Source organism: Bubalus kerabau, chromosome 4 (assembly GCF_029407905.1).
Source record: "Bubalus kerabau isolate K-KA32 ecotype Philippines breed swamp buffalo chromosome 4, PCC_UOA_SB_1v2, whole genome shotgun sequence".
Taxonomy (NCBI): domain Eukaryota; kingdom Metazoa; phylum Chordata; class Mammalia; order Artiodactyla; family Bovidae; genus Bubalus; species Bubalus kerabau.
This window is the reverse complement of record NC_073627.1, coordinates 75,737,753-75,750,315: the sequence shown is the minus strand read 5'-3', so window position 1 is coordinate 75,750,315 and position 12,563 is coordinate 75,737,753. Positions and strand designations below refer to the sequence as shown.

Below are 12,563 nucleotides of genomic sequence, written 5' to 3'. Positions count from 1 at the left end.
GACAGGGTCAACAGAGATTCTGTACCAGGAAAACAAAGTGTCCCCTGGCCAATGTACCCTGAACTTCTAAGAAATCCTTGTTCACGCCCTCTGCTCTCCACAGGCCCACGCAGAGCCATCCTAACAATACAGACACCAGGAGGAATGGGTGGATTCTGCAAAAAGCAACCATGCTTAGAGCAAGGTTTTGGTTGTTGTAGAGACCTCACCTTCCAGACTACGTCAACATAATTAGCTGCCAAGGGGGCCTTATCTTCCCACTTACTTCAACAGAAGACCAGAAATATGGTGTTACGGGAAAACACCTTTAACAGACAATAAAAAAATGTTTATCAAAGGGAACTTAAGATATCACAGCATATTATCAGTTAGATGAGTATATGCTAGTGTTGGGGTGTGTGAGTGAACATATATGAATGGATTATACACACAGACATACACACACACATACACACACACAAGCTGAGGGGAATTTCAGTCAATGATTTTCTTTCCCTTTATGGTATTTTCCTGGATCTTCTTCCTGTTGACCAACCTTCTCAATCTCCTAAACTAGTGGAGTTTCCTGAGAACTTAAAACTGACTCTATGGGACGTCCCTGGAGGTCTAGTGGCTAAGACTCTGAGTTCCCAATGCAAGGGGCCGAGGTTCAATTTCTGGTCAGGGAACTAGATTCCTCATGCCAGAACTAAGAGTTCCCACGCCACAGCTAAAATTCAGCACGACCAAATAAATGAATAATTTTTAACTGACTCCTCTTCCTCCTGTGTTGCTGGTGTGGGCCCCAGGTGTTCACAGAACGGGTGTGTGATGCTCTGCCCCTCGACTGGTGCTCTCAGACTGCAATAGCTTCTTCTAGCAGTCTAGCCATTGATGACAGGCCTTGGGTGAAATAAGTAAATCTTTTCACTTCCTTAAATTTATTTTCTAAGTAGGGAGATTACTTATGAGGGATGCTTTGTAAAGGCCACTTTCCACCTCATATGTTCAAAACTGACTCCATTATTTTCCTATAAGCTTTTGAGAAGCTCACGATTCAGTTAGATCTCACCGACGAAAGTTATTCCCTGGGAGTAAGTTAGGCCAGCCAGATAACAAATTTAAAAAAAAAAAAGGTTCAGATTAACCACAAATCTTGTCAAACTACTAATATCCAGCAACCCACCTTTCTCCCATATTACTCATAATGTATTTGGGGGGTTGTGCTAGCATTCTCTTTTAATTTATAAATTTGTTATGAAGTCTTTCTATTGGTTTGCATTAAGCAATTAGATTTATTTCAGACTTCAGATCGTTTATTCCACACTAATTTACGAGGCTGAATGAGGCACCTGGAAGGGGGCCGTGAATCGGCTGAGGCCACGAGGGGATCATTTAGTACGTTCCTACCTTTACAACTAAACGTTCCTCTATTGGCCTCGTGCAGCCTGAGTGCCTTGCTCGCTTACTCCCATGGAAGAACTTACTCGGGTGGCCATGAGGTTCAGTCTCGCGCTCAACCATCTTCACAACACACCAGGAAACTTCTCCCCAGAGGAGGAAACTGAGGAGAAAGAATGGAAGCATCGAACTCCGAAAGAATAGAAGCCTCGGCCGCACCCAGAACCCATTCGGCCCTGTTCCTCACCAGAAAAGTTGGCCTCACCCCCGGGAGGACTCTGTACGACAGGGCTGCAGGACAGGGACGTGAGCACCATGGCCGCCATCATCTCGTCCATTTCCACTGCATCCGACTTCCTGGATTCAGATGGGTGAGAGTCAGAGGTTATTTCCTGACACAGCAGGTCATGTGAGCATCTTACGTTCCTGGAATGTCCCTTCTAGCCCCCTACTCCGATCAGTCCGTGTGTGGTCAAGTAATAGAGTTAAATAAAGCGTTCGGACCTCTCCTCATTCTTCATGAAAAGTACTCAGTTCTGAGTGTCACTGATAATACCAGTCAACCCCAGGGAAAGCAGGCTGGGCCCCATCCCACTGCTGACACCAAGAGGCAGCTCCATTCTCCATGGAATTCACTTCCTAACTCTCACTCTGCAGCTTAAAATTAGGAATTTTATTTGAGGGAAAGGAAGACATGCCCAAGCAATGAAATAAAGCAAGGCCATAAAAGACACCTGGCTAGAATTTGAAGGCACTATAATCACCTTCCTTTTCTGGCTTTATATTTAAATTTTTTAATATTTATTTGCTTATTTAATGTATTTGACTGTGCTGGGTCTTAGTGGCAGCACACAGTATCTTCAATCTTAGCTGTAGCATGTGGGATCTAGTTCCCTGACCAGGGATCAAACTCAGGCCCCCTGAATTAGGAACAGAGTCTTAGCCACTGGACCACCAGGAAATCTCTATATTTACATTTAAGGAAGAACAATTCCACTCACCAACCCCCTTTCCCTCCCCTCAGTATTAGTGATGAGATAATATGATAGCTTCTGAATGTCAACAGAATCTGGCACATAAGCCAATGAGCAAAAAAACTTCAGAAATACTAAAATAAATCTCCCCACAAACCTCAATGCTTTATCCAGCAGAGATGTATGAAATTTTACACATAATTTTCTTAATCCATATAAAGTTACACTATTCGAAAATAAAATGAAAGCCATCAACAAGGTAATGTTAAAGTATGAAAAGTCAGTCTGAAATAAATTTCCAGGTGGCACCTCTATTTCAAAGGACTGCATTATACAATTTATTCGTCACAATTCAGATCCACTAAATTATACAACACGAAGCAGCTAAACCGAGACTAGTAATGTATTAGACATGTCAGCAGCCCCCTTTTTGAATAATTATCTGTATTTTTATTTCTATAGATCTATTCTATAGACAAATTCTTTGCCAGTGTTCCGTTGAATTCACAATCACAAATGTTACTTATTGCTCTGGTCTGGTCTCAAGACACAGAACATACCGTCAATAACAGTAACATGTACAGACACACACAGATTGCGGGGCGGGGAGTTCAGCTGCTTACACATCCTGTATAGAAGAATCTCGGGGCTTCCCTAGTAGCTCAGCTGGTAAAGAATCCGCCTGCAATGCAGGAAACCCCAGTCTGATTCCTGGGTCAGGAAGATCCCCTGGAGAAGGGATTCTCTACCCACTTCAGAACTCTAGGGCTTCCCTGGTAGCTCAGACGGTAAAGAATCCACCTGTAATACGGGAGACCTGGGTTCGATCCCTGGGTTGGGAAGATCCCCTGGAGGAGGGCATGGCAACCCACTCCAGTCATCTTGCCTGGAGAATCCCATGGACAGAGGAGCTTGATGGGCTACAGTCCACGGAGTTGCAGAATCAGACACAACTGAGTGACTAAGCAGAGCACAGCATAGAAGAATCTCACTAGCAGATTTTCTTTTTTAATCTGAAAAGATCAACGTGCATAGAGTATATAACATAGAACTTCCCTGGTGGCTCAGACGGTAAAGAATCTGTCTGCAGTGTAGGACACCCAGGTTCAATCCCTGGGTTGGAAAGATTTGCTGGAGAAGGGAACGGCTACCCACTCCAGTATTCTGGCCTGGAGAATCTCCATGGACAGAGGAGCCTGGTGGGTCCAAGGGGACCAGAGTTGGACATGACAGAGCAACTAACACAGTATAGTTTGTATTCTCAGAGGAAAAATTCATGTCATAAAGTTCTAAAATAGGGACTTTCCTAACAGTCCAGTGGTTAAGACTCCACGCTTCCAGGGCAGGGGGCAAAGGTTCAATCCCTGATTGGGGAACTAAGATCCCACATACTGTGCAGTGGGACCAAAAAAAAAAAAAAATTAAAATAATTTTTTAAAACTTCTAAAGTAGGGTATACATTTTTCATTCAAAATCAATGGTTTTAAATATCTAGCTGGGGCTCTGTAATCTCCTGACTGAGTCTACTGTCTGTTTTTGCCTGGTTTGAAAGTTAAGAATGGCATAACTTTTTAAAAGTTTACTTATTTGTTTGTTTTTGGCCTTGCTGGATCTTCCTCGCTGTGTGTGGTCTTTCTCTAGTTACAGCAAGCTAGGGGCTACTCTCTAGTTTGTCGGGCGCAGGCTTCTCACTGCGGTGACTTCTCTGGTTGCAGAGTGAGGGCTCCAGGGCACTCGGGCTCAGTAGCTGTAGTTCCCAGGCTTAGCTGTGGCATCCTCCCAGACCAGGCATCGAACCTGTGTCCCTTGCATTGTCAGGTGGATTCTGAACCACCGAACCACCAGGGAAGTCCCTGGCTCAACAGTTTTTAGGTGGTTTTACAAATCAAAAGAAGGATATTATTTCTTGACATATGACACATGGAAATTACATGAAACTGAAATTTGAGTGTCCATAAGTTAAGTTTTAATTGGAGCCCAACATGCCTGCCTGTTTAAGTTCTGTCTGCAGCTGATTTCTCAAGGTCACAGCCAAGCAGAGCAGCTGTGACACAGACCTTGTGTCCACAAAGCCCACAGAATATTTACTATCTGGCCCACTCTGGACACGTTTGCTGCCTCCTGATCTGAGCCACTTTTTTCTCTCTCATCATGAAAAACTAAGAACTAATTTCAGTTTAAGCAGGAAAGGGGAAAAAATAGCCCTCGGCCAGATGAAGTTATATATATCACTCTTAACAGAGTTACCAGGGCTTCCCTGGTGGCTCAGCGGTAAAGAATCTACCTGCTAATGCAGGAGACTCAGGTTCAGTCCCTGGGTTGGGAAGATCTGAAGGGAAATGGCAACCCACTCCAGTATTCTTGCCCAGAGAATCCCATAGACAGAGGAGCCTGGTGGGCTACAGTCCATGGAATCGCAAAATAGTCAGACAAGGACTGTGCGACTAAAACAACAATAACAGAGTTATGGGGAAGAAAAGATGCCCGTCTAGGTTTTTTTTCAAGAGGATGCCCTCTCACTGTATCTCATCCGGCTGGTATCTTCACCAGTAGACAGACATCTGGAGTTCTACATTCCTTTCCCAACCCCAGGCATCCCAAAGCCCCTACGTCAACACCCACATATCTTTCAGAGCCACGGTTCTCCCACACAAACCTCTTTGGGACATCAATGTTCCTGGACACAGGCCTGTAGGCTGGCGCCTGGGTTCCCTGCTCTGGAGGTGGCACCTGGGGGATGCGGCCCGGCGGCTCAGCCAGCCACACCTCCTCCGCTCTGCAGCAGATCTGTAACTTCTGGTCCAACAGCCAGACAGTCACCTTATCCTCTGCCCAACTATGCCGCTCCACCAGTCCTGTAGACTCTTGACCCCCGTACCACACACAAACCTGGAGAGAGAAAGACAGCAACCAGTGGTCAGCGCTTGGGAGTTCTCACTCCATGTGCTCTAGGTTCTGGGACCCAGGAGCTATCTGCCACAAACTGCATTCTCTGACTCGTCCTTAGTTCATGCGGATGCTCCCAGGTACCTGCTTCCAACCTGAACATCCAGACCGGCCAAAGTGGATCAGTTCTCACTGAAACAAATCTTTATAAATTCTTTAGATGGAGACAGCAAACGTATCAATTTCTGAGACTTCTTTTTTTAAACGTGGAGTCTATATACACCTGAAGTTGCTATCATCTTAAAATAGACTTACGTTTTCTGTAAGCTTCATGGTAGCCACAAAGAAATTAGTAGACACACAAAAGATAAAGAAATCAAAGCACAGGACTACCAAAAAAAAAAACAAACCTCACAAAGGAAGACAGCAAGAGAAGAAGAAAGGAACAAGGGAATTATAAAACAGGAAAAAAATTAACAGGATAGCAATACCAAGTCCTTACCTATCACTAATTACTTTAAATGTAAATGAATTTGGCGGATTCATGTTGATATATGGCAAAACCAATACAATATTGTAAAGTTAAAAAAAAAAAGAATAAAAAGAATAAAAACTCCAAAAAATAAAAAATAAAGTATTAATAATCATTAAAAAAAATTTAAAAATAAATGTAAATGGATTAAATTTTCAAATCAAATGAATTTGGAATCTATATCCATCCTCTTGAGTTCTTAACCTAACTTGCCTCTAAAGTTCTACATATCGGCTGGTTCCCAACTATTGCCTTGAATTGCTCACACTCTGCATTTTTCCCTTCAAAAAATCCTGAGTCTACCTGGGAGCAAGATGGTAGTGATGAAAATGCAAACTTACTGCTTTCAGAGGTGCCTAGCAGTTGGTAGTTCCTCACCTTGTGGGAAAAGCGGTCTGGACCACACAGGTCTTGAAAGAGAGGCAGAAGGTAGAGCCTCTATTATTATTTAGCTCTTGGGAAGGCAATGAAAGAGAAGCCCACTCATCTGAATCTAGCGATAACATGAGGCCAAACGGGTCTAGTGATAACAAGAGACCAAACGGATCTAGTGATAACACAGAGGAGCAGACACTGGAAAAGAGAATCCAAATGGCATTCCAACTAAACAGACACCTTCGTCTTGAAACGTCTCAAGGTAATTCAGTGGTGCAATCTTCGTTGTTGTTCAGCCGCTAAGTTGTGTCCAACTCTTCGCAACCCCATGGACTTCCCTGTCCTTCACCATCTCCTGGAGTTCGCTCAAACTCATGTCCATTGAGTCGGTGATGCCATCCAGCCATCTTATCCTCTGTTGTCCCCTTCTCCTCCTGCACTCAGTCTTTCCCAGCATCAGGGTCTTTTCCAGTGAGTTGGCTCTTCACATCAGATGGCCAAAGTATTAGAAATTCAGCTTCAGCATCAGTCCTTTCAATGAGTATGAAGGGTTGAATTCCTTTAGAATTGACTGGTTCAATCTCCTTACTGTCCAAGGGACTCTCAAGAGTCTTCTCCAGCACCACAATTCAAAGGCATCAATTCTTCGGCACTCAGCCTTCTTTATGGTCCAACTTGCAAATCCATACATGACTGAGGGATGCAATCTTCTCTCTCTCATAAATCTGAGCTCCTTTCCCTTGTTTTTGTAAAGTTGTAAACCGGGGCAGATTAAGAGAAACTGAGCTCTGGCCATGCTTTGCACTGAGGTTCTGAGCAGGCTTGAGCCCAGCACTGTCATGAAGGAGCCCTGGATCTGCTAACAATGGCTCATTCTCTTCGGAAGCCTGCTGTCCAAGGGGCTCATATGGCTGCAGGGAAAAAGTCTGCACTCAAGTCAGTGCCCAGAGAGTTTCTGGCCTGTCATTTGGGACACCACTGGGCTGCTGAACCCCAGCATGGGGACAGCAGACACTTGTCTATTTGGGGATCAACCTACCTTCTGCCCGGGGTGAAAGGCCACCAGCTGGAGGCCTGAGGTGCCCGGAGCCTTGAGGACTTCCTTAGGCTGCTCCTGGCAGGACGCATCCTTGGAGGCAACAAAGGGCTGGGGAGCCGCTCCCTCCAGCAGCTCTGCCTGAGGCTCCGAGGGTGGGGCAGCCCCAGGTGGTCCCAACACCCGGGCTCCCAGAAGGGACCGCTTGCCAAGGCGCCGGGACAGGACGCTGGCCATGCTGTTGCCTTTCCTGGGGAGACAAAGGAGACACAGGTCCTTTATCCAGTATCTGGGGAAGCAGGAAGATGCCCCCCACACAGCCAGAGCCCATGAGTGTTCATGAAAAACGATGAGACATTTTAAAGTAATTTTTACAATGGTTTTCTTTCTACAAAAGCTAAACACCTGTTTCGAGTAGGACATTGAAAACATCCTGATAAGCAGAAAAACAAATCACTCAAGAAGAGACTTCCCAGAGAAACGCCCATGTTTCCTGGACAGAGTTCCAGGCTTTCTTCTACACAAGTGTTTACATACTTGCATTTCTACAAAAAACAGGATCATGGATTGGTAAACGGGTAATTTTCACTTATCCTGTGTCAGCTGTACTGTATCATTAAATGTTATTCTACAAAAACTCTTTTGGGAGACATGGCTGTGTTTTCTTAGGCTGCTGCATCACTGCTAATTTAACAAATCCCTTTAACAAAGCCATTATGCCTAATGGCTGTACCCTTGGGTTGTGTTACCGAGACTTCTCTGCCCACAGCGAGCATCTTAGCAGCACCTCAGCATACACACCAAGGGTCACTTTCCAGGTCAGGATCCTATTAAGATAGTGCGAAGTCAGAGCAGGGGTCTCCCCGGGTGGCTAGTGGTAAAAAAAATCCATCTGCCAATGCAGGAGACACGGGTTTGATCCCTGATCTGGAAAGATTCCTGGAGAAGGAAATGGCAACCCACTCCAGTATTCTTGCCTGGAGAATCCCCATGGACAGAGGAGCCTGGCAGGCTATAGCCCATGGAGTCACAGAGTCAGACATGACTTAGCGACTGAACAACAACTAAGTTAGAACAAGAGGGTGTCTGTGAGATACTCACAGAATCCCACACTGAGCTGGCTTCAAAGCTGCAGACAGCCACAGAAATGAGCCACGGTAACTCTCCTTGTTTTACACTTAAGGAAACTAACCCTGGGAGCTTAAGAGACTTATTCGTGGCAATAAAGGTTGTTGGTGCCAGATAAATGGGATCTGGTGTCCTGACTCCAAACCCAGATCTTCTCACTGCCTCCCAATTGCCTGTACATTGCCCCCTTGTGAATTCAGGGCTGACAGAAATGCAGGACCATAGGCCTGCATGGACCCTTGGAAGACCACTCCAGGCCTCTGCAGTCACCCCATGATGGGCAGGAGCTGCTCCGAAAACCGACATATTTCTGCCTGCTCAGAGGTGTCAGCGCACCCTCCACGGATCATACTCCAGAAACCAGAGCCCTGTCCTCTGCATTTTATGGCGGAAGGGCTAGAAAGGTGACAAGACGAGATGCTTGCTGATGCTCCTTTGGTCAAAATCCTACTGTCTGAGAGGTGGGTTCTAACCACCTGGCACTATATAAGCCCCAGGACAGGGATGGTTGAGGGGGAAGCCCTTGACCTTCAGGAGCCCATACCATTCCAGAAAAGAGGAAGTCAATCTTCTAGGGCCTCTGAGAATTAAAACAGTCAACAAAGTTGCTCTTGGGAAATCCCACCCATGCTCCACAGCCTGTCTGCTAATAATACAGTTGCAAATATGGAAAAGGGTTTGGCACATTTTTATAAATGTTTTACTCAGAGCTTCACAGGCTAGAATCAGGGAGTATGGTATCTCCATCATGAATTCCCTAGAAAGCAAAGAAGAGGTAAGAAAAAGGTCAAAATCAGACCACCCTACCAGAATTCCTCTCTAGGTGTCTAGTGACTTTATCTTTAGTAACACTCTATTGGAAAGCTTTACTATGCATGTCATCAAAAGGAAGAAAAACATAAGGAGTAAATTCTTCACCACTATCAAAAAAAAAGTGTCCACTCGGTCATCCTCATGCATCAAGCCAGAAACAAGAACCTCTAACTCTCACTTTAAGCACCTGCCAGGTGGCGCTAGTGGTACCAATGCAAGGGTCACAGGCTGGATCCCTGGACTGGGAAGACCCCCTGGAGAAGCGAATGGCAACCCACTCCAGTATACTTGCCTGAAGAATCCTATGGACAAAGGAGCCTAGCAGGTTACAGTCCATAGGTTGCAGAGTCGGACATGACGGAGTGACTGAGCGCACACGTGCACGCATGCACACACAAACACACACGTGTGCACAGGAGCACGTGCGCGCGCGCACACACACACACACACACACACACAGTTAGTCACTCAGTTGCATCCAAATCTGTGTGATCCCACGGACAACAGTCCATCAGGCTCCTCTGCCCATGGGATTTCCTAGGCAAGAATACTGCAGTGGATTGCCATTCCCTTTTCCGGGGATCTTCCTGGCCCGGGGATGGAACCCAAGTCTCCTGCATTGGTAGGCAGGTTTTTTGTCACTGAGCCACCAGGGATACCCATAACCCGCTGTTTAATGTCGCTGAGCTGTAAGCAAAGCCACAGTGCCACTTAGAGACGTCAGATGGCAGCAACCATCCAGAGAAAGAAATAACCCTGCTCTTGACCAAAAAAAAAAAAACAACACACACACAAAACACAGTGGCCACCCCCACTTTCCACAGCAGGAAGTTTGAGGTTTCTACCACTGAACATGAAGAAAGGGTAGTATTTCCAAAATTCCTGGGCTTCCAGTCTTCAGAAGGAGCCTGAAATATTTGGCTCACAGTCTCTGATGATGTTTTTTTTTTTTCCTAAGTCTTTATTTTTTTTAAACATAAAGAACACTTTTTATTTGGTTTGTGAAGCTGCACCTTCCAAAGCCTGCTGGATTTGCACAGCTGGTGAACATGCCCACTTCCGGCTTCTTTCCACATGCATTCTCTGGCCTTTCTCCTTTGCCTGGCCTGAATTCCACCCTGAAATACATTTTATGATTTGCTTTATTTATAGTGCGCTCAAATCTTAATTTTTAAAAGCAGAAGAGAAAAAAGGAAGGGAAACTGCCTTTATTAAATGCCCAATAGCACGAGCTTTCACAAACTGTATCTAATTTAATCCTCAGAACAACTTAAGACAAACATATGGTCTTTTATTTCTGATGAGGAAACTAAGCCACTGCCAGCTTAGGTTGCCAAGGCAACACAACCATGAAAGGCAGTCCCAAGGGACTGAACTCTTGCCTCGTTGGTGTCAAAGGGCATGATACTGCCATTAGTCCAGTAGGTATGAGATGTCTCAAAAGAAAACACTCAAGTTGCTTCTGACCTACATGGTATTTTTTTCCCTATGTCAGTGAACCTCGATAGGAAAAAAATAAAGCAAAACCAAATAAAACCCAGCTCCCAATCCTGCAAGTTTCTGCATCCATCTCCTGTGCTTTTTTCTTTCCTTGAAAATCCCTTTTCCACTTGCACCTTAGCTTCCTACCTACAAAATAAAGGTCAATGCTTTCCTCTGATCTTGTTTAACAGTCCAGGTCATTGTTAATCATTTAGTGGTTTGGGAAGAACTTTATACACATATTGCCCTCATGAGGGTGCAGAGAGATACGGAATCAATCCCAAAAGTTAAGGAAAATTTTGCCAAATTTACACTAGGGACTGATAGTATGGAAGTGAAAAAATATGACTCTAGATTAAATGTAGGCTGGGCGGGATGGCCAAGTGTGTTGACCAACACTGAATCAGGAACACAGCTTGGGAGATAACACCATCCCTCAATTCCTGAATTCCTTCAGGAATTCAGAAGTGAACTCAAACACCTACAGAGGTGTGCCAGTCTTCCCAGGAGGGGCTAGTGGTAAAGAACCCGTCTGCCAATACAGGAGAGTAAGAGAAGCATGTCTGATCCCTAAGGTCGGGAAGATCCCCTGAAGGAGGGTGTGGCAACCCATTCTGAAGAAATCTTGCCTGGAGAATCCCATGGACAGAGGAGCCTGGCGGGCTACAGTCCAAGGGTCAGATATGACCAAAGTGACTTAGCATGCACACACGTACAAAGGTCTGCCATGCAGACAGGCAGAGGTTCCAGGTTAATATGGAATTTGCCAGGGGCTTTCCAGGACTGCTTGTCACTTTATACCTTAGATCTAGGGTCCCAACTCTCTTCCAGTATGTTTCTATCAATATAACCACTGCCTCCTTCAAATCTTCCTTCCCTGATCTCTACTTTCTACTCACTTCCCTATTAGTTTCTTTCTTCAGAGCTATAGATGTTCCATGTAAGCCAGTCAGTCCCTAACTTGCCACAGAGTTCTGGTACCATAAAGAAATCAAGAAACATCTATTTCAGGGTAACAATAACAGTGTTTCAACAAGTAGGCAAATCCAACTTTACAATGCTACATTCTCGAGTTAGGGAAGTCCTTGACTAAAACATAAACTCATGCTAAAAAAGACTTCCTGGCTGATGCCGAGTTTTAAGAGAAGCTGCTTCTCTTTGCTTCTCATCCCCTCTGCTGTCCCCCCGCCCCCAGGGTGCGGTTGGCTACCGGAGATGTATTTTGGTCCATGTCCAAAAGGGGTGAGCCCTTTTCCAAGCTCAGCAAACATCTTCTGATGTGCTAACAGCTCTTAATGAGGACATCTGCCATCAGTTTAATAACTGGAACAGACAGAAGAAGAAAACAAACCCTCTCTGTGGTTCTAAGCTGCAAATTGCCATTTGACATGTGACTGTTGCCAGATAACCCCTCATCTCAGCACATCCACGTGTGTGTGCGCACGCCCTCATGCACAATGATTGCTCTCTTTAGCCTCCCATGGCAACAAGCTATGACATCACTGAGTAGCACATGCAGGACATAGGTCATAGAGTCAAACTGATTCATTACACAACCAAAGGGGTTTTTTTTTAGGGGGAGGGGTTGTTTTGTTTTCCTGTTTGTTTTTGTCATTAAAGAGGGTGAGGCTTGGAGTAAGACTTCCATATGCCAAAGCGTGGAAGACTGCTGCTTCTCTAATGAACAATTTGGGGACCAAGGTGAGTGGCGTTACTCCTCTGCTGAGATTCCCCACTAAACCTCAGCTTTCTGTTTTATGATCTCCCCTGAGTAACCACTGAAAAGAGCAACGATTTGAGTTTTTAGATCTTTGGCTAATATTTTGCATATTGTTCTTAATCTTTTATCAGTGTTGCTATTATGTTCTTTTAAACCTGTAAAGTTTTCACTTAATGTCTTCCTTCCATGTGACATTCTAAGCTCACGTAAAGGTCAAAAATGCTGCAGCACACCACA

General features: G+C 45.0%; 1 protein-coding gene across 3 annotated transcripts in view; it reads right to left on the bottom strand.

The window, feature by feature from the left end:
- ZNF395 (zinc finger protein 395) overlaps window positions 1–12,563 on the bottom strand; it is a 47,737-nt gene that overhangs the window by 11,635 nt on the left and 23,539 nt on the right. For all 3 annotated transcript variants that reach the window (XM_055577765.1, XM_055577766.1, XM_055577764.1), the window contains exons 2-4: window positions 7,187–7,433; window positions 5,011–5,243; window positions 1,628–1,737 (exon numbers count right to left, since the gene is read on the bottom strand). In XM_055577765.1, coding sequence (XP_055433740.1) covers window positions 1,628–1,737; window positions 5,011–5,243; window positions 7,187–7,420 — 577 coding nt within the window. In that variant the 5' untranslated portion in view covers window positions 7,421–7,433. The remainder of the gene's footprint in view (window positions 1–1,627; window positions 1,738–5,010; window positions 5,244–7,186; window positions 7,434–12,563) is intronic.